Source organism: Denticeps clupeoides, chromosome 19 (genome assembly GCF_900700375.1).
Source record: "Denticeps clupeoides chromosome 19, fDenClu1.1, whole genome shotgun sequence".
NCBI lineage: Eukaryota > Metazoa > Chordata > Actinopteri > Clupeiformes > Denticipitidae > Denticeps > Denticeps clupeoides.
The window spans coordinates 1,747,778-1,770,117 of NC_041725.1; the positions used below are offsets into that span (position 1 = coordinate 1,747,778).

Sequence of the window (22,340 nt, forward strand, 5' to 3'; positions counted from 1 at the left end):
GGGCTGCCTGACCATGTCTGTATAGACTGCATACAGCGCTTTATTCCGCTCGCCGTTTAGAACGGAAGATGGAGAGTTTGGGGCGTTCTGAATGCTGTGTTTAAAATGGCCTGAGGCTGGAAAAACCACAAGAAGAGACACTTCCGTAAGGGGTGCTAATAAAAAGTATATAATCAGATGATTATTAATACATAACATTTGTTTCCATCTAAAGGTTGACCTAAAAATGGCTTTGTTATGTCTGAAGTTTCGTAATAGATTGGTTGCTCTGAATGTGAGACGTACGGTATGTGATCGTTCTCGTGGACGCATGCATACGATGAGTCAGAATGCTGTCTCTTGGAACCTCACCCAGCATGCTTTTGTGATGGCGAGCATGACTTTATGTGTCAGGCAGTATGCATCTGTTTTCTGTGAGTTTTGAAGCACATTTGTGTGAGTCACATCATGAGGGTCTTTGTCACAGCAGTCAAATGTCATTGTAATAGAGTAAATGGGAAAAGGTTGTGACATGTAGAGAATTTGTAAGAATGTTGTTTCCTCTCACCGACATGTCATATAGTCTTATATTTAGCAACATGATTATAACAAATCTGCAATAAACAGCACTGTTTGGTTTCTCATGTGCCAAATTACAAAATTCACCCCTAAGTCATTCATGTGACTACAGCACATGACAACTCTAAGTTTATTCATTTCCACAAGAGAATTACATATTCCTGTGTGTGATAATGTCTGTACTATTTTCTTGGGAGGGTTCCTTTAGGTTAAGTTTTCTTCAAAACCAGCAAATACAGTGGGGCAAAAGTATTTAGTCAGCCACCAATTGTGCAAGTTCTCCCACTTAAAAAGATGAGAGAGTCCTGTAATTTTCATCATAGGTATACCTCCACTGTGAGAGACAAAATGAGAAAAAAATCACATCCTCTGATTTTAAAGAATTTATTTGCAAATTTTGGTGGAAAATTAGTATTTGGTCACTAACAAAAGTTCATCTCAATACTTTGTTATATACCCTTTGTTGGCAATGACTGAGGTCAAATGTTTTCTGTAAGTCTTCACAAGGTTTTCACACACTGTTGCTGGTATTTTGGCCCATTCTTCCATGCAGATCTCCTCTAGAGCAGTGCTGTTTTGGGGCTGTCGCTGGGTAACACAGACTTTCATTTCCCTCCAAAGATTTTCTATGGGGTTGAGATCTGGAGACTGGCTAGGCCACTCCAGAACCTTGAAATGCTTCTTACGAAGCCACTCCTTCGTTGCCCGGGCGGTGTGTTTGAGATCATTGTCATGCTGAAAGAACCAGCCACGTTTCATCTTCAATGCCCTTGCTGATGGAAGGAGGTTTTCACTCAAAATCTCACGAGACATGGCCCCATTAATTCTTTCCTTTACACGGATCAGTCATCTGGGTCCCTTTGCAGAAAAACACCCCCAAAGCATGATGTTTCCACCCCCATACTTCACAGTAGGTATGGTGTTCTTTGGATGCAACTCAGCATTCTTTCTCCTCCAAACACGACAAGTTCTTACCAAAAAGTTCTATTTTGGTTTCATCGGACCATATGGTATTCTCCCAATCCTCTTCTGGATCATCCAGATGCTCTCTAGCAAACTTCAGACGGGCCCGGACATGTACTGGCTTAAGCAGGGGAACACGTCTGGCACTGCAGGATTTGAGTCCCTAGTGTGTTACTGATGCTAGACTTTGTTACTTTGGTCCCAGCTCTCTGCAGGTCATTCACTAGGTCCCCATGTGTGGTTCTGGGATTTTTGATCACTGTTCTTGTAATAATTTTGACCCCACAGGGTGAGATTTTGTGTTGAGCCCCAGATCAAGGGAGATCAACAGTGGTCTTGTATGTCTTCCATTTTCTAATAATTGCTCCCACAGTTGATTTCTTCACACCAAGCTGCTTACCTATTGCAGATTCAGTGTTTCCAGCCTTGTGCAGGTCTAAAATTGTTTCTGGTGTCTTGGCCATAGTGGAGTTTGGAGTGTGACTGTTTGAGGTTGTGGACGGGTGTCTTTTATACTGATAATGAGTTCAAACAGGTTCCATTAATACAGGTAATGAGTGCAGGACAGAGGAGCCTTTTACACAAGAAGTTATAGGTCTGTGAGAGTCAGAAATCCTGCTTGTTTGTTAGTGACCAAATACTTATTTTCCACCATCATTTGCAAATAAATTCTTTAAAAATCAGAGGATGTGATTTTCTGGATTTTTTTCTCATTTTGTCTCTCATAGTTGATTGGTGGCTGACTAAATACTTTTTTGCCCCACTGTATATAGTCCTTTGTGATAACAGCGTTGCCATGAAGGGGCATAACTGTCTGGTCTGGGCTGCACATTCACACAGTGTTACAGATCAACTTAGATTTAAGAATCCTAGCTTAACTTTACTTTACTTTGCAGACGCTTTTATCTAAATGACTTACAAGAGGAAGACACCAGCAATTCTCATTCTATAGATTTTGAGTTTACAAAACTAAGAGCCCCGATAAGGCCTAACTTGTCAGAAAAAGAACATTAAGTGCTAGACAAGGATTTTTTTTATTTATTTTTTTTATTTTGTGCAGTGTGTGTGCATGTGCATGTGTAAGTGTTAGATTCGTCTTGAAATACGTTTTGAATAAGTGGATTTTCAACTGCTTCTTAAAGGTGGTAGTAGTCTCTTGAGTAGTAGTAGCTTAAGTACTCTCTTGAGTAGTTTAGTGCTTACTGAATGCCGCAAACAGAAATGTTTTAAAAGAAACTGTCAGACTTTAGTGTTTATTACTCCAGACCAGGTTTTCTATATAAAATGTACACATAGTCCATTTCTCTCTGGTATCTGGTATCCTCATATCTGTCACCTCTCCACAAGATTGTGGTTGCAAAGGAGAACACTTTTAGCAACAGGTTTCTGTTGCTCCTTCTTTCTTGCTGCTGCCAAAAGGTGCAGTAATGACCCAAGCCATGTTTCATTGCCTTTTCAGCAATGAGACAAGAGCAAAAGGCAATGGTGTGTCTTTCTAATGCGTAACGTAGGCATGGCTCAACACTTATCATTTAAGCTAGACATACTTTAGAAAGATGTGCAGTACAGCAAAGGTTTTAGGCAGGTGTGGAAAAATGCTTCCAAAAATTGAAAGTCATTGTTTATTTTAAACAATTTATGCAAAGTGAGCTATAAAAGGAAAATCAAATCATTATTTCAATACATTAAAAAATCGAATCATTATTTTGTTTGTCAATTTTGTTTTGCTGTATTTCTGTATGAATATTATTGTCTAGATATAAGAATTGCATTAATAATGGTGTGATTGTTGGGAATCTTGTTTTATGTAAAAGATGCATCCCAGTGGTAGATGACCGCGTTTGCCATGTGTACTGGAGATAAGAAGAAAACTGTGAAATCACAACCATAATTTTTATGTAAAGATTTTTGTTGATTTTTTTTTTGTTCACAGCTTGCACTTTTGAAAAAGCACAAAGAAAGGCAATGTTGATGATTGTAGATGGAATGGTCGACCATGTCCATCAGTGGCATCAGTTCAGAACTGGAAGAAGCCAGCTTGACCCAGTTACGGTCTGGAAGGAAGAGCTTCAGCCATAAAACCATACCTCTGACATGGAAACAAGGCCAAGCGATTCAAACAAAAAAAAAAAACAAAAGAATGGCAGCAGGTGCTCTGGACTACAGCTGGCCAGAACTTGACAGTATTATGTGCCATACAATAAAAAATTAAGCCAGAACACATCTCGTCAGGTTTGGGCAAAGATCTTCAGGTCTACTTTCTGTCAAAATTCAAGCAGTAGGCAAATTGTTTGATAAAGTCCTAGCAAGCGGTACAATAGTGAGTGTCTGCAGGCAACATGGTGGAGGCTCCTGGCAAGTTTGGAGTTGCGTTGCTGCAAATGTATTTGGAGATTTGGTCAGGATTAATGGTGTCCTCAATGCTGAGGAATACAAGCAGATAATTACTCATGCAATTTAATCAGGTATGATTGTCCCCTAATTTATTCTGCAGCAGGACAATAACCCCAAATATACAGCCAATGTAATTAACAACTATCTTTAGCGTAAAGAAGAACAAGGGAGTCCTGAAAGTGATGGTATTATTCCCCCAGAGCCCTGATCTGAACATTGTTGAATCTCTCTGGGATTACACAGACACAGAAGGACTTGAGGAGCCTACAGAAGGTACAGAAGATCTGTGGTTTGTTTTCCAAGATTAGGAACAACCTACCAGCAGACTTCCTTCAAAGCATACAGAGAAGAATTGATGACAAGGCAAAGGCTGTTCACACCAAATATTGATGTAGATATGTCTTCTGTTCATTCACTTTCATTTTTGAGAGCATTCTTCGTTTAAACATCTGTATTTCACTTGTGTGAAAATTGCAGTTGCTGCTGTATTATTTCTGGGAGGCAGGCTACCAAACACTGACAGGCCTAGGAAAACCCAAATTGGGTGTGGCACAGTAAATTATATCCTAATAAAATATATATTTTTCTACCTGGTCATTGTCAGTCACAGAATCTTTGAACTAAATTTGAATAATTTGGGGGCGGCATTAGCATCTCCTCTCTTTTCCAAACTGTGTTACTGTGCATCCGGAAAGTATTCACAGCGCATCGCTTTTCCACATTTTGTTGTGTTACAGCCTTATTCCAGCCTTTTTCCCACTCAGAATTCTGGATACAACACCCTATTAGTACAACATGAAAAAGTTTACTTGAGTTTTTGTTTTTGGCAAATTTATTAAACATAAAAAAATTGAGAAAACACATGTACATAATTTGAAATACTTAATGTCTAGATCTAAAAATATTGATCACTGACATTCCAACAGTAGTCAATGACTGGTGTCCAAATTCATTTTTTCTGCTTGTTCACATGGTTTGTGCAGGAAAGGGTGTGTGAATTTTGTAATTAGAATCTGTTGATGTATAATGTAATTTTGTAAATGTCATGAACTTTGCACTGAGTTTGTGTGAATGGATGGGTGAGTGTCATACAGATAGTGAGGCTATAACACCAAACACCACATATCTGACCACGTCAGGCCAAAACTTTCCAGTACTCTCCAGTAATGCTGAACTTCCAAGGGGGTTTAATATGGTCCAGTTTAATAGAAATGTTTATTGTTCTGTTAGATTAACTTTGCAAATTCATTTGCATTTCCTCCCTCTCATCTTGTCTATGGTCAGGGCAATATTTTATATGGTTTTATCTGGTATTGTTGTACCAGCACTAGCAGGAAGGGTTTAGTGCTGAAGTGTGAAAAGTGTGTGCGTGTCTGTCTGACTTTGTGTTTATATGTACACTACCGTTCAAACATTTATGGTCATTTAGAAAAAGCTCCAGTCCAGACATTGTTCATGTTGTAAATGACAATGGTTGTCATATAGAACGGGAATATCAGCAAAAATTAGACTTTGGTTTCAGTGGAATGCTGTGTTTGTTAACCAAAGATTGTCACTTTAAAATCTTGTTGAAAACCTTTTAAATGATTTTATCATAGCTAAAAACCATTGCACTGTTCAATGGAGAAATAAAACTGGTTAATGACCTGTTGGCCTCTGATCAGGGCCGCATCTCACTGCTTGTCCAGCATATGACACTATTTGATCACGCTATTTTCTTTGACAGGTTAGAGAATGTTGTTGGGATTAAGGGAAGTAGAGTTTGGTTTTTCCACAAGGTTCTGTCCTAAGTCCGTTGCTATTTTCCTTCTACATGTTACCTTTAATTATTAGCTTTCATTGCTACGCTGATGAAACACAGTTGTATTTATCAGCAAGTCCAGATGAGAGGCAGCAGATGAACAGAATAGAGAATTGTCTGAAGGACATTAGACAGTGGATGCTCACCAAAGTAAGCTGTCTGACTACATCATAACTTTGGATAGCCTTTCAATCTCACCAAGTACAGAAGTAAATAATCTAGGTGTCCTCATCGATGCAGGTCTCTCATTCGATTCGCATGTATATAATATCACTAGGAATAGCATTCTTTTACCTTTTGCAAAGCATTCTTTCATATTGCACAGAAAAGAAATATAATCTCAATGCATGTTGCAGAAAAGTTGGTCCATGCCTTAATTATATCAAGGTTAGATTACTGCAACGCATTACTGTCTGGATGCTCTAGTAGGTGCATGAGTAAACTTCAGCTAGTACAGAATGCTGCAGCCAGAATTCTAAATAGAACTAGAACTAGAAAATTTGACCATCACCCCAGTCTTACAATCACTGCACTGGTGGACTGGTGCCAGCAGAACTACCTCCAGATCAACACTGGAAAAACCAAGGAGCTGGTGGTAGACTTCCGCAGGCACAAACATCCTCCACTGCAACCACTGGACATCCAGGGTATGGCCATTGAGGCAGTGGAGAGCTACAAGTACCTTGGTGTTCACCTGAACAATAAACTGGACTGGACTCATAACACGAATGCACTTTATAAAAAAGGGCAGAGCAGGCTGTACCTGCTGCGGAGGCTCAGGTCTTTTGGAGTACAGGGGCCACTCTGTAGTGGCATCAGCCATCTTTTACGGTGTGGTCTGCTGGGGTAGCAGCATCTCCGCTGGGGACAGGAAGAGGCTGAACAGGCTGATCCAGAGGGCCAGCTCTGTTCTAGGATGCCCTCTGGACCCAGTGGAGGTGGTGAGTGACAGGAGAATGGTGGCTAAGCTGTCATCCCTGTTGGACAACATCTCCCACCCCATGCAAGAAACTCTGACAGCACTGAGCACTGCAGGCTACTGCACCCACGATGTGGGAAGGAGAGGTTCAGAAGGTCTTTTCTTCCAACCGCTGTCAGACTCTATAACAAAGACCTAACAGCTGACCACACATACACATACACAGACAAACACACACACTTTGGCACATTGTTAAATTGTTAACTGTTTAAATTGTAAAATTTGTACATATATACAGATACATATTTATCTTATTTTTTGTGATGCTTTTACCTTCAGTGCTGAGGCTTTTACATGTGTGTATGGATCTGTATTTGAGCGTATGTATGCATACAAAATGAGGAACAAAAGCATCTTGTAAACTACTTTTTAAGATATTTCACGCATTCATTGCAATATCTCACAATGTAATGACTGAGTAAATGTGATAATCACACACATGGGGCAGTGGTGGCCTAGTGGTTAAGGGAAGGAGACCCGTAATCAGAAGGTTGCCTTTCATGGCTGCCCACTGCTCACCAAGGTAGATTGGATTACATGCTGAGGACACATTTCGTTGGGTCAATGACAGTAACTTCACTTTCATTAACCTTCAATTAGTAGGTCCCTAACTTTCTCTTAAGTCTTTATATTAAGTTCCCTGTCATGAAAATTTCATCTGGTGAGATTATTTTACATTAATACGAGTTCCCCTAGCCTGTCTGTGGTCCTGCAGTGGCTAGAAATGGCGATAGGTGTTAATAGTGCTATTCTGCTTCATCAGCTCAGACAATTGCATCTGGAATTTGTCCCTGTATGATGTCATACGGGGAAAGGTTACCTCCTGTATATCAAAACCTTGTCCGCCCAGGAATTTTGCACCCCTCACCTTAAAAAGTAACTCCACAGACTGTCATGGCTTCTGTCTGGTAGTTGTTAAACTCTTGTTCTGATTCATGCCATGATTAATAGATTAATTTTCTCTCTGCCTATCCACGCTGCCTGGGATCAGAACGCATGTAATATATATTTTAAAAGCTGGGTACACCATGCAACACAGGGGCAGGAGTCCTGTTTTATTCATTTTTATCTCTGTGCCACACCACGTGAATGGACATGCACATTCACATCTGATTCGTTGGCATGAAAACGCAGCTTTGCAAGTATATTACATCAGTAATAAAAAAATGCATACTGCACTCTCCTCCTCGTCCCGCCTCGCTCATCCTCATTAGCATTTAAAGCTACAGACACTGAAACCGCGCGTCCTGGGGATATTGCATTGTGGGACGGGCTAAAAGTGGCTGTAATTCAGGGGAAAACTATTAGGGGACAACTAAGACTGATATAAAAGCAAGAACACACACACACACACAAATTATTTCCTGTCTTTGTGAGCATTTTGGTAATTTGCCTAGAAATTGGTAAGGGTTACAGGAAGAAAGCAGGCTAAATTGCATTTGGTGGAAGTTCCCCAAATCGTACAATGAGGAAGATTTTTTTTATGTTATTGTGAGAGATAGAGAGAGAGACAGGCTTGGAATGAACATCAGCAAGGATAAAGAAGGAATATGCACTTTTAGTATTTTAATGATGTCACGGAATCAGGTACATTTTCTAACTATATTCATTGCAGTAAGTCCCCATCTTTATTTTTTTTATTTATTATATACACACATATACATATATTTCTGTATATTTAAGCATCTATATGTGTTTGGATTTGAAACAGTTTTGTTATAAAGGTGCAAGTTACACATTCGGTATAAAAAGATTAAATATGTATCTGCCGGTCAGCCTCATAGCTATATAGCACTGTAACTGTAATTGGGTTTCAGGAACAGGACCATGCCCGTTTTCCAGCACAGATTGTGTGTATTTTATCCTGACTTTGCATTGGTGAGGAACCTTTTTGTGTATGTGTTGCAGCTTTGTCTTGAATTTATTTTAAAAATGTCTGTGTGAGCGTTTGGAAGGTGTTAAATGTTTCCTCTTGCTTGCCACCCACAGAACAGCGCTGTGGTTCATGTGACTTCCTCTACTGTATCAGCTTAAGTTTTGTGCATTTGGGTGTGGTTGTTCTGAATGCCGTATAAGCATTCTAAAGTATGGAGAAATGACGATGTGAGGAATGTGATGAAAGTTTGGGGTTCGTTTAGGTCTAGTCTTTTAGGGCCTGCGTTTTGGAATATTTGTTTTGGTCTGAACAGTCTGTCCACTGTCAAGATGTTGATTTGAATGTATTTTTTTTTCTCCTCTCATGTACAGGCTCTAATTGAACTGATGGTTCCTCCTGGAACCATGTCTTCTGGTGTTCAGTTCTCAAGGTCTTGATCATCATTTTTAATCTTCACTTCAAACCAGAGAGGAATCATGTCATCGTCCTCAGTGGAGTCTGTACAAACAGTGTGTGATTGGTTGGCGGGTCTGCGGCTGGAGCAGTATTCCGGAGTGTTCCAGGAGTGGGGTTTCAGCTCAATGAGTGACTGCCTCCACCTCACCCCTGACCAGCTGGAGTGCATGGGCGTGGCCCTGCCAGGCCACCGGAAGCGCATCCTCAACAATCTGCCCAGAGAGTCGGGGGCTGTGGATCAGGAAGTGGAGCTGAAGCCTGTACCAAAAGGGAGAACAAAGTTCTCCAGATCTCACGCCGAAAGTCCCGTCCCCCCGATTCCACCTCGTGTCACACCGAACTGTCCCCCAGTCCGCTTCACTGACCCCATTGTGTCCGAGAGGACAGACACTGTCACAGTCAAGAAAACTGTGGCAACAACTCCACCTCTACAGAAACCTACTCCTGCCCCAAGACCCCGCCCCCAGAACTTGCCCATCAAGGAGGCGGGGTCTAAAGCTGCAGTGAGTGCAGACCCTACCTTGCTTTCTTTATCCCCACCCCTTTCCTCTACCTCTTCCTTATCCTCAGAGCATTTCCACCTATATGAGCAGTGTTCTTCACCTGGCCAGACTGGGATGGGGGTTCCGCCCCTTCCTCCTAAATGCTATCCTGTAGCCGGCCTTAAAGAGCCCCCATTACCACCCCGACTACCCGTCCCCCCGCCCAGAGTCAACACATGTTGCGCTAGGACTGCAGCTACCACGAACCCTCCCACTCACAGGTAAAAACATACACACACATGCGCATACTCACACAGATGGAATCGCTGCTGCAGGGTCAGACGGGGTCACTAGATGTCACTGCTGTGCTAGACACGGTGTTCTGTTTTTTTTTCTTCTCTCGTCTCTCATTTCCTCGCGTCCTTATATTTGAGGGAGAACTAGATGGAGCAGTGTTTACCATTGCTGAAGTACCTTGGAAATGAATTTACAGGGAGCACAAAAAAATTATGGCATACGGAGACTGTAATCGGTAAATGTATTAATAACTCAACACGTGAAATATACACATTCTCATGTAAAACCACATTTCAGAACTTCAGACCTTGACGACATATCTCTGAGCTTTTACTGAACCTTTTAGTGGATTCATCCCTCCATTTCCCTGTTCTGTTCACCCAGTCCCTCTTTTAATATCCTAATGTGAGGTTTTTATGTAGAATCGATCATACAGTGAAAACGCCACCCGTTTAGTTAGCTCAGCGAGTGTAAGTTCAGGAAGTTGATTGTTGCAGCACACAGCTTCTGTGTCTCTCTGAAAGCCGAGCCCACTTCCTCATGCCCCTGTTGAGATCTTGTTTAAAATAATGTCTCCTTCCTTGGGGTCTTTTCTCATCGGCTAATATGCTGGTCTCTCCTGAAGATGTCTGTCAGAGTCCCATTAGGTGAGATGGATTCTGTTCTCTTCTCCTCTCTATATTTTGTACATGCTTGTACGTATATGTTCTTGATCTCCTAAATGTTCTTGATGTCCTAAAAATAAAACCATAGCAGTGATGTTAACATTAAATTGAAGAATTGTGTTAAGATAAGTTTGCACTGTTGAATTAGATTAGATGGATCTGTGTGGGGGAATATTACTGACTGGTCAATGAAACCTTAAAGCTGCTTTGTCTTATGGTTTGATATCTTGTTGATTCACATAGTGGCCATTTTGTTTATTTCATAACGGTCAAGGAAGGAAAATGAATGACTTGAAATGAAGTTCATTTGAGCTACTGTAAAATGAGTTAATGATATAGAGTAAATACTCTAGTGTGGTTATATCAAGCCATGCGTTGATTTCCAATTTGAAAACTAGAACTGGCTGCTAAATGTACAACACACTGTGCAGATTGCATATTTTGCTGCATATGAAGCATTAAACCTGTTGCTTTAGATGATACTTTGATAACTTTGGCAGAGATTATTATTTAAAAAAAAGCCTAAATTATGTACAGTTACACACTGTGCTTTCTTATATTCACTGCATGCCGGACAAAATACATTTTATCTGAATTATCTTAAGGAAGAATTATACCTAATTTGAAAACTTTGATTAGTGGCTATTATTGTGAGCATTGCGAGTATGAAAGGGTGTACTTTGTCTGTAGGAATATTATGTGTGAATGTGGTATTATACTGGTCAATTTACCCCCAGGTAAACTGCACCGCTAAACTGGGCCAAGTTGAGCCATTAGACCATGTCAGAAGTCCAGAAAAATCTCCCCAGAAAGATGCCATGACTCATCCTTGCTCATGCCTGCTTTTTGGCTCTCAACACATTGACTTTCAGGACTATATATTCCAGTCTAGAGCAGTAGAGCTAGTCAGGGTCTGGCTCGGGATGTTGAGCTGGAAGCCACAAACGGCATAAAAACAGCTGGTTCAGACGTCCGTGGCATCAGGTGACCGCGGACTGAACACAGACCAAACAAGACCAAACCCAGATTGATGAGAATTGAATGAAAAATCACCAAGCAACATCATTATGATATATTTTTCATTATGTTTATGCACTGCATCAATCCAGAATAGTCCATGTCTGCATCGCAATGCATCGATTTTATGATTAATTTCAACACCCCTATCAACCCATCCTTGTGAAATCGAATGACTGACAGGTGCTTTCAGCATGCATGGGAAATTTTGTGGTGTATGACATCACCCTGTTGATTTATCCTCTGCATACGAGTGAGGGAAGCCAGGGCAGAGAACAGACAGAAAATAGCAGAATGACTGAAAGCTGATTATGAGTTCTCGTCCGAGCCACAAATATAGTCACGGCACTTTCGTTTCAGCCATTATGGTACAATAAATTGTGCTGAATACTGTAAGGCATGTTATTTTGCTACTTTTACAATTTAGAGATTTCACTCAATTTTTTTGGCCATATATCCCCTAGGTGTGGACCGAGAAAGCAGGGTGTATGAGAGCGGTCATTAATCCTTATTACACTTACTATATAAAAGGTTTTCTTCAGGGTGATTGAAATAATGACACTTAAACAATAAGTGCTGGGTAGGTAATTAGTTCCTACCGAGATACAGAAACTAGCAGGTCATATCTATTAATGGCAGGAGAACCATCATACATTATTACTCACAGGTTCCAGACATTGTCATAGTAGTTTCAGAGAAGAGTTACACAGAGTGTGTTGCTTAAAGCCATAGTAGAGCAGTAGCGGCTGGTAAATTGACTCATTATCCTCACACTCAACACTGCCTGAACTTATTAGAATAGCAGGGCACCCAAGTGACCTTAGACCGTCCTTTTGTAACAGAAAGTGAGAACTTTAAGGCAATGTCATTATTTACCCACCTTATAGGTCACATATGGCTGAACAGGAACTTAAATGACTATCCAGTTGGATTTCATTCAGTTGGATTAAGTTCAAACTCTGGTCAGGATTGATCAGAAGGCCCCTTACCTAAACATGGACAGTCATGTGGTTAATTATTTTTTAGGCTGGGACATAGGAGGAAAGGAAGGACTATTGTTTAATGAGGAACAAGAAGAAAGCGTGGTTCCTGGGACAGGACGTTAGATGCATGCCTGTTTTTAGCTTGCTATGCTCTTCACTCATTCATTAATACTTCCTCTTCCTCTTCAAAAAAGGGTTGCCATGGTCACAGAGCAGTCTCATGTGCCACTCCATGGTTCACTGAAACCTAAGGTAAAACATGAAAGTTGCAAAACCTTCTAGATAATAACCTCAAAGGTTGTGAGTTTGAATCTCAGCTCGGACCCTGTGCGTGCAAATTCGGCCTGCTCTCCCCATATTGGTGAGGGTTTCCTCCGGATTCTCCAGTTTCCTCCCACCGTCCAAATATATGCACACTAGGTGAAGTAGCAATGCCCTGACCTGGGTAAGTCCCCGCCCTGCAGCAGGTCATTCCAGGATGGGCTCCGGCAGCCGCGGTCATTGAAAGTCAGTAGTTAGCAGATAGACTAAACATTAAAGAAGTGGTCTAGTGTATCGGACATATCTGAGACATAGTTCTGTTGAGGAATGGAGTGTGTGTGTGACATGCAGGTCATTGTTTAGTGAAAGGTGCTATGAGGGTGATTTTTTTTTTTTTGCCGTTCTTGTTCACTACTCTCAGAGGAAGTTATTCAGTCATCATGAAAAGGGAAGAAGGATAGTGAGGTACACTGACCCTGAACAAGCAGTTGTGTATGTCTATATGTATGTGTGTGTGTCTGTCTGTTTGCGTGTAACTCTTAGTTACTCTGTAATTAATTACAGGTTCCGTTCCCTTTGAGCAATCGAGGTTTGTCTCTTGTTTAGGTACACAGTGGTAGTATGTGGGATTTGAACCTGTGACTTGTGAGTCAGCTGGCTGACTGGTGCGCTTTTATGATCCTCTAGACTTCCAAGTGGTGTTTGGGGGATTGCAAGGGATTGTGGGATTGCGCACTTTTTTTCCCCTGGCCCTTACTGCCAGCCCCTGCTAGTCCACGTTGTGGATTAACATGTAGATCAGCACTGATTGTTCCTTGTAGGAACATACAGAACTGAGTTCAGTGGCGTGGTAGGAGGAGAGATGTGGAGAGGGGAGGAGGCAGGCAGTGCAGGCATGCAGGATCACAGTCACATGGTCTTCCAGATTACATTTCTTACACTCTCTCACACACACCCGGCACACACATGCACTCTGCTTCACCTTTTCAGCTGGTTTCCTGTAAGGCTCTGCAGTCTGTGTACATAAAGTTGAGTGCAATGTGGATCTTTGGACTGGCCACCTCCAAGGATGCTGAGACGTAAACTGTTGCACCGCTGTCTGCTGACGGACCTGTCTCCTCCTGTCTCTGCAAAACCTCTACAGCCTTACGGTAGATGTGCCGGTCCAGGAGAACGTTCCAAGCATCCAGCCTCGGATCGGCCTGCCTGAAGCTCCACCCAGGAGAAGGATCCCACAGCCTCCTACAAAAACACGTGAGTGTTGGGTAATTTCACTAGTGTCAGATGTGTAAAGACATTATAATATTCTGTTTTCTGTTTATTTTCAATGTCAGTGCAGCCTTCACTAGAGTTTTGCTAGATGGTCCACTTTATTACAACTGCATCCATATAATATCCACATAAATGCTGCTGCTTGATCAATGTTGACAACTCTCACTCATGCGCAAGGGAAGATGTTTGTGTGTTCCCATAAGCTACAGAGATTTATCTTGCAGTTAAATAACAGTTAAAAAGCACATAATAATACTGTATAATAAAATCTATTTATTCCCGCTCTCTTCCTCCTTCTGTCAGGTTCAGTCTCATCGGACAGCTCTGATGAATACATGGAGCCGGAGCCGGAGACGCCCCATAGAATAGAAACAGAGAGCATGGCAGACAAGGTCTGTATTTTTTTTGCATCAATCTGATATTGGTCAATTGATGAAGATTGATTGGCACACCCCTTCTACAACATAATGCTAGAATCGGTATGTTGTTCAGCAGGGTGTGTTTCTGGTGACCCCCACTATTCTGTACAGTGATGATGAGCTCCTTTGTGATGATGATAATGAACCCCCACCGAGCCGGTAAGAGTGTGTTTGTGTGTGTGTGTGTGAGTGTGTGTGTCTTGTTTATTAGTGGAGAGGAATGATGGTTAGAGATATGCAAGAACTGATAAAAGACTGTCAATGTGGGAGTTGAGATTTGACTATTAATCCTATAAGGACTCTTGAGATAAATGGATATTTTTGGTCTGTGCTTTAAACTGTGTGTGTGTGTGTGTGTGTGTGTGTGTGCGTGCATGCTAAGGGTCTTGACAGAGAGAAACTAACTGCAAGTCAGTATTTAAACCAAAAATGTTGAAAATGCATCTGGTCGGACCAGGTTTTGCTGTAAGCCCGACACACAGTCAGAATGGGTGTGCCTGATGTATCTCGGTCTCTTTCCCAGAACTCCGTCCTGGCAGGACTATGGGTTGAGTACTCTTTCCGGCCGTATGCAGCCCAGTATTTGCTTGCCCAAGGAAGGTCGAATTTCGACACACACCGCTGAGGATCTCATCCAACCACTTAGTCCAGTCATTAAAATGGGTTGGCTTGACAAGAACCCACCCCAAGGGTGAGTAGGCAGTCACGATTGTGTGTGTGTGTGTGTGTGTGTGTCTGTGTGTGTGTGTGAGAGAGGATGGGTGACGGATATCATTGCATCCATAGCATTCATCAATAGTATTATGATGTCATTATTCCACAGTACAAATCCTTACCCACACTGCATCATGCTCCCTCCCATCCTCCACCACTGCTCAAGGAAGACATGAATCTAGACTATTCTCTCACCATTTTCTGGTGGAATGAACTTCCCCTAGATCAGGGGTGTCAAACTGTGGCCCAAACTTGTGGTCTTGCGAGATCAGCACGATTATGGCAACAGTGGTTGTCATAAGTGGTTGGCGGGGCAGTGGTGGCCTAGAGGCCCTGTAATCAGAAGGTTGCCGGTTCGAATCCAGATCCGCCAAGGTGCCACTGAGGTGCCACTGAGCAAAGCACCATCCCCACTTCCCTGGGTGCCTGTCATGGCTGCCCACTGCTCACTCAGGGTGATGGGTTAAAAGCAGAGGACACATTTCACTGTGTGCACCGTGTGCTGTGCTGCTGCGCTGTTGAGCAGCCATGAAAGGTGCACGGGGCTTGTGCTTTGCTCAGTGGCACCATGGCAGCTCGGGATTCGAACCTTCTGATAACTGGTCCGTTTCCTTATCCACTTGGCCACTCACTGCCCCATAATATCCCATAATGCAGCACTTCAATTAGCTTGTCGAATGTGATCTTTAAACCACAGCTGAATCTGTACAGGAGCAGTTCCAAATTCAAGAGCAAATGGTTTGTGAAGCAGTTCTAAATAATTTTTTGTGCTTCTGGTGCAATTCATTACCATTCTTGAGGAAAACAGTGGATCTCCACCAAAGTATTGCTGTTGTCATTCCTGTTCAGGCCTGTGAAATGCAGAATATGGGGACTCCAGGTCACTCTGTACCCCTGTCTGACATTATGTGCAGCATTTTAAGCACGTTGAGAAACTGCAAGTTTTTGGTTTCCGTGTGATTTGGAATTTGTAAATTTGGTACTACATTATTAATCAGTATTTGCATATTCTCCATGCATGTAATGACCCATAACGCCTATAGAGTGACATATTGGTACAATTATATGTACCATTATGGCCCTATTATGTGGTATTATTTGACTGTTACTTTCTAAATGGACAATTTTCTGCAAATGTCACATTTTAAGAAAAAAGAAACAAATTAGCTTGTACATAGAACTCCTAATTGTTTTTTGTGGTCAGCAATAAATTATTGAAGTCATTTATGTCCTGTTCTACCAGGAAGTCTTACATAATCATCCAAATTTACCAGTCAACACTTTGGACACGCCTACTCATTTTTAGGTCTTGCATTTTTTACATTATATAACGAAACTGAATCCACAGGACTATGAAATAACATACGTGAGGTTATGTAATAAACCAAAAAATAGCAAACAAGGCAAAAGGTTGAACTGAAGGTTTATGCTGAACACTTTCTTATCATTTGCTCATGGCAATGAGCATCTCATCAAGCTCATCAAGATGATTACAATAGCGAACAAAGCAGCTATGAAGGTAAAAAAAGAGCATAAACAGATTTATCAAACATACTTCACTTTCTCCTGATACAATAAATACTAAATATGTTTTACTAAGTATGATTCTTCAAAATGGCTCAATCTTGGGCTCCATAACAGCCACAGTGTAGGGGCGTCCAGACTTATGACTGGTAGTGTATGCGTATGTATATATGTGTTTCTGTGTCTATACCTGAGTGCAGGTCGATTATATATCAGAAACGTTGGGTGAAGCTGGATGCAGAGTACCTGAGATACTTTGATAGTGAAAAGGTAACATTACTCACAATATACCCAGCAGCCTTTCATGGGCTGCTATCCTGACTCACATTAAACTTGTGTTGTATCAATCTTGAATTGTTTGGTTGACAGGAGGTTTACTCCAAACGGATCATCCCAACCTACTGCATCACAGGGGTACTCAGCGTGGGTGACCAGAAGTTTGAGGTGGTTACGGACAACCGCATCTTTCTCTTCAGAGCAGAGAGTGACTGTAAGTTTGCTCAGTGTCTATGTTTGTTCTTCTGTATTTGTTCTTACTTCCACTTTCAAATGCTGTTTCATCCGCGGTTTTATCTCACCTCATGTCTTCAGGACATGAGACTGCGACAGTTTCATGGCTCGCTTCCTCCTGAATTTTGACTGGTTCTGTCTATGCAGTGCTTTTACTACCTTCCTGCTCATATGCAGACATAATGAGAAATCAGATTAATCCCATTTCATCCCCTCATAAATCCAAAATTGCATTTGTTCTGTAGTGGTATAGAAAGTCAGATTGTCATATCTGTACACATCTTTAACGTTTGGACTTGGGGTTATTTGGTATCTTCTTGAATTGCTTAGAAAATTTCTAGTATTTCTCAGCGACAAACAGAAGGACTGAACAGAACTGTGAAGCTTTGTATTTATATCCTGTGTGTTTTGGTTGTGTGTGTGTGTGTCTTGTTTATTAGTGGATAGGAACGACTGGGTTAGAGTTCTGCAGGAACTGACAAAAGACCGTCAGCGTGGGAGTCGAGATCTGAATATTAATCCCACAGGAACTCCTGAGATGCAGGGATATTTGGAGCTGAGGGGACTGCGCTCAAAACTCTACACAGTAGTCTGTGCTGACAAAGTTTTCCTCTACAAAAACCAAGAGGTGAGTGTGTGTGTTTGTGTGGGTCTGGGATCATTTGTCCTTGTCCTCATCGCATTTATGGGTATGTGTCCATGTTTCACATTCATTCTGTCCGCTGTGCTTTTGTTAGGACTTCAGATTGGGTGTTGGCATCACCAGCATTGATATGAATGTTGGCAACGTTAAGGATTCAGACCGCAGAGCATTTGACCTGACCACACCTTACAGGATCTTCAGGTGCGACACACACACTGGATTTGTAGAATTGCATTATTATTCATTGCTTGAGTCACGTTGAGCTGTTCCCTTAGTTTTGTGGCAGAGTCTGAGCAACAGAAGGAACAGTGGATCAATGTGATGAGGAACGCTATATCAGAGGCTCTGTCGAATTACGAGGTAGCAGAACAAATCTGGGTGGAGCCTGCTAATATGCATTGTGCTGACTGTGGAGTGGCTAAACCTGAGTGGGCCGCCATTAACCTGGGGGTGGTCTTCTGTAAATGTTGTGCTGGTGAGCTTCTCATAGTCTCTTTCTCTTGCTCCTCCTCTTTCACACACACACATTTTTACTTTACTTTTACTTTGCATTGTCATGGTAAAACTGATCTAGGAGCAATGCACAGATCACACTTCATCCTCAGGCTGGTCAGACTGGTCTTGTGTGAAACAGACAAATTAGCAGTGGTCAAATGCTAATTTGAAAATTTTCTATAGTTTAAGTGACTAATCCCAGTGCAGGTTTCAAAATGGGACAAATGGAGGGAGGTAATTAGTAATATTAGAAATTGATAGATGTGTAACAAACCCTACGTCACCACACATCTTCTGCTCTAGTCTCAGTAGAACCCAAGTTTGTTTAGCAGTTTTATAGTTCATATAGGTTATACATTTAAATATTGTCTTACCACACACATCTCAGATGCACATCCTGCGATACATATATAAAACGTGTGTATGTCTTGGTCCGGGTGTATTTATGTATGTATGTATGTTCATGTCTGCTGACCTTGTGCACTGGCAGGTGAACACCGGGGTCTGGGTCCCAGTATCTCCAAAGTAAGGAGTCTGAAGATGGACAAAAAGGTGTGGACAGAGGAACTCATCCAGGTAGAGGTTATTCTTGGACAAAATACTAAATCAGTATTAATCAGGAGTGTAAATGTACAAAATAGTTTGGGATTAAAATATGGGTTGAATAACCTAGTATTGTGTGTATTTGCGGTTCACATTTACTCTATCAATATTATTTTTGTCTAAATGTTGCCATTATGTTGTAAACCAGTGATTACTAGAATACACACACACACACACATGCACACACATACAATATGACGAAAGCACTTATGGTTATAATACTCAGCAGCTACTGAAAAGTATGAAGCCGGATCGAAAATCTAAATTGGTTTTGTCTTGTCACTGGATTTCTTTTAATCAGGTGTTCCTGTTGCTTGGTAACGAACGAGCCAATCAGTTCTGGGCAGCAAACGTTCCACCAAGCGAGGCTTTGACCATGACCAGCAGTAGTGAAGAGCGTCGACGCTTCATCACTGCAAAATACCGCGAGGGAAAGTACCGCCGCTACCACACTCTGTATGGCAATCAGAGTGAGCTTGACGATGTAAGCTAACCCATGCTAATGCTACACTACCCAACACCCCTTTATTAGTCCCACAAGTGGTACATTTTTATTGTCACGACAGCACAAGATAAGACGTCTTATTAGACATCTCGGTCTTATATTCACAAAGTTGCATGCTTAAGACGCGTTCTAGCGTGCAATGCATGTAAATATAAATAAAAGAATCACAGGCAGACTCAAAAGTAATGTTACATGCTACATGATGCTAGATAGCTCTTTAGCTGGTTGTAGTCAACGTTTTACCTAGAAAATTTTGACTTGATGATGAATGAAAAGAAGAGATTCTCTTAGAAATCTTTCTGCCTGAAATATTAAATGGTGACAGATGGTCTACAACCAGTGCCCACGTAAAAGTGATTGATTTGTTTTTGTATTTTGCACAGCACACGATGAAATGTGTCCTCTGTATTTAACCACCACTGCCAGAAATGAAAGGTGCACAGGGAGCAGTGTGTGGGGACGGTACCTTAATCAAGGGACATTTCGGGATTTGAACCCGAAATCTTCTGATTATGAGTCTGCTTACTTAGCCACTAGGCCACCACTGCCTCAGTGTGTCTGTTTATCTTCCGTTTCCATTTAATTCCTCCCACACCTACAGACCCTTTGGGACTAAACTAGAGCCTTCAAGCTGCATTGGGACGTTTAATGAAGTGATGTGAATTTCAATGTCTTCTGCGCAAACCTCGAGATGAAGAGCAGATCGTACATTCTGCTGACACTCGAAGGGAAACTAGAAATTGCTGTTGTTAAGCAACATTTTTGCAACGTTGCTTTTGTTTGGTAAAACAAGGTCCCGCTTCTGGTTTCCAGTTTAAAGAGCATCAGCCCGCAGCTCTGATTGCCTTACCGAATCTCACTGACTTGTTTTTAAAGGGTTAAAGGTTGCAATGTCACTCAAGGACTAAACAGACATGTTTATGTGCATTCTAGAGCCCTGGGAGGGATGATTATTATGACAAATGCGTTCTTAGAAATAACCTTTTGACATACAGTTTGAAAGAACCATAGTATGTAACCAATATAATACCTTGAGTCTGTAACCAGCCCTGTTCAGCCACTTGAAGCCATGTTTCCAAAATGATGAGCAGATTAAAGCGTGTTTTGAATATTTTCAGCAATCTGTAATATGTTATTACATATCACAGCACCCCCTACTATAGATGCAGACATCTTTTCATGGGCCACGTCCTTATAGCCCGCCTTAAAGCCACGGGGACATGCTGGCAGTGTGTGTTGCTACTGTAGACGCACAGTGTGACCAGACCTCATTATCCTCATAACCTAGTTTCCCCAGTTCTACACACAAATGGTCTCTGGGTGAGTTTGAGTCAGTTAGCCTTGTGTGTGTGTGTGTGTGTGAGAGTGTTTTAGTGTGCACAGAGTGAAGTGCTGCCCACAACTAACCCCCACAAAGACACACCTGCCATCAGTCTATAATTCCTAAAACTTTCTTTGTTCTATTGCTCTATTGCTTCTATTGCCCCCGTGTTTACTAGTCCTTTCACAGAAACACTACACTCCCCCTCCCCCGCAGTACACAGCCCGACTCCACCCACTTTCTCCGGGTTCTTGTAATGACCTCACCTCTGGTACGAGTAGAGAGCAGAACTTCATCTGTCTGTGGTCAGTGGTCCGTTGAGTATGACATCACCACCTTCTGAGCGGTAGAGGAATGTGCTGTAGCTCCGCCCCCCACGCCTCCCCACTGTCTCTGCATGTTTAGCTACTCACAAACATAGACAGGCTGAATGGAAGGACATGAGCTGTTACAGGCTCCAACTCATGGGTGAGGCTCCATGTTTCTTCTTTTTTGCAATTGTGTGTGTGTGCAATTTATAGTGTCAGCTATCAGTTTTGTCTGTAACAAACAGACTTTTGTACTTTTTGTACCAGCTTTGGCAAAGTACTAATGAAGAAATGTGTCAGAGCCAACAAGGACTTAATTAGGTGATCACACCTAGATCACGAGTGTGTTTGTGTGTGTGTGTGTTGCATGGAATGGACTTTACTCCAAGAACTGATCCTTCTGGGACACGGTTATATCCTAAGACTGGCTGTATGGGAAGCGGGACTGGGGACAGATAAAGAGGGAGAGGCCGTGATCACAGCACACACATTTCTGGTGTTAGCCGTTGCTGACGGACATACCTCTTTCAATAGGAACCTTTGTCACCGCTCTGTCACTACGTCTCTGTCACTCTCCACCATTCACTGATGAAATGTACATTATCGCCATGGCTGCAATCGCTCCACCCTGATGAAGCATTGACTGTACATGAGCGAAGCAGGTCTTTTTTTTTTTTTTTTTTTTTAACCAAACCTATAACATCATAAAACACACTAAAGGAGGATGTTGTATAAGGATGCGCCAGACCAGGATTTATTATTAATATTTACAGACGTATCCAGAACAGACACACTTATTGACAAGTCAGGTTTCACTTATTTCTTCTTTTGACATTTTTTTTGGCTTTACTGTTATAGGTGGTGCTGGTGGAGTTTTCCTTTTTTGTTGAAAGCCTGAGTATTGGCATTAATATGAACCTTGTGTTTGTCATTATAGCTTCCACACAATGTGTGTAAGAGTGCACAGAGGGTGTTTGTTGGGCCACAGACACAAACAGTCTGTGTTTAACTCATGGAGCCAGAGGGAATTTCAGCATTCTCTCTTGTTTTGGTCTGTGAATGTTTATGAGGTTATGCAGCACTGTGATAATTTAAGAAGCGGGTGATATTCTTAAAATATCCTCTATTAGTAATATTACAGCTCAGAGGCCTGAGCATGTAGTATTAGTGCAGACGTTGCAGGTCTTAAACCCTCATTAGTTAACTTCTAGTAACTAACTAACCTCCGGGTGGTAGTAGCCTAGTGGGTAACACACTCGCCTATGAACCAGAAGACCCAGGTTCAAATCCCACT

At 41.8% G+C, this 22,340-nt stretch overlaps 1 protein-coding gene across 6 annotated transcripts in view; it reads left to right on the forward strand.

The window, feature by feature from the left end:
- The window catches only part of arap1 (ArfGAP with RhoGAP domain, ankyrin repeat and PH domain 1), a 40,489-nt gene that overhangs the window by 1,365 nt on the left and 16,784 nt on the right, over positions 1-22,340 (forward strand). For 4 of the 6 annotated variants that reach the window (XM_028961794.1, XM_028961795.1, XM_028961797.1 and 1 more), the window contains exons 2-13: positions 8,943-9,790; positions 13,877-13,986; positions 14,308-14,396; positions 14,497-14,582; positions 14,947-15,114; positions 16,862-16,931; positions 17,031-17,151; positions 17,612-17,799; positions 17,909-18,015; positions 18,090-18,289; positions 18,800-18,885; positions 19,214-19,396. In XM_028961794.1, coding sequence (XP_028817627.1) covers positions 9,048-9,790; positions 13,877-13,986; positions 14,308-14,396; positions 14,497-14,582; positions 14,947-15,114; positions 16,862-16,931; positions 17,031-17,151; positions 17,612-17,799; positions 17,909-18,015; positions 18,090-18,289; positions 18,800-18,885; positions 19,214-19,396 — 2,151 coding nt within the window. In that variant the 5' untranslated portion in view covers positions 8,943-9,047. Of the gene's footprint in view, positions 1-8,942; positions 9,791-10,300; positions 10,454-13,876; positions 13,987-14,307; positions 14,397-14,496; positions 14,583-14,946; positions 15,115-16,861; positions 16,932-17,030; positions 17,152-17,611; positions 17,800-17,908; positions 18,016-18,089; positions 18,290-18,799; positions 18,886-19,213; positions 19,397-22,340 lie in introns of those variants that run through there. The other 2 variants (XM_028961796.1, XM_028961800.1) reach the window with 2 other exon arrangements.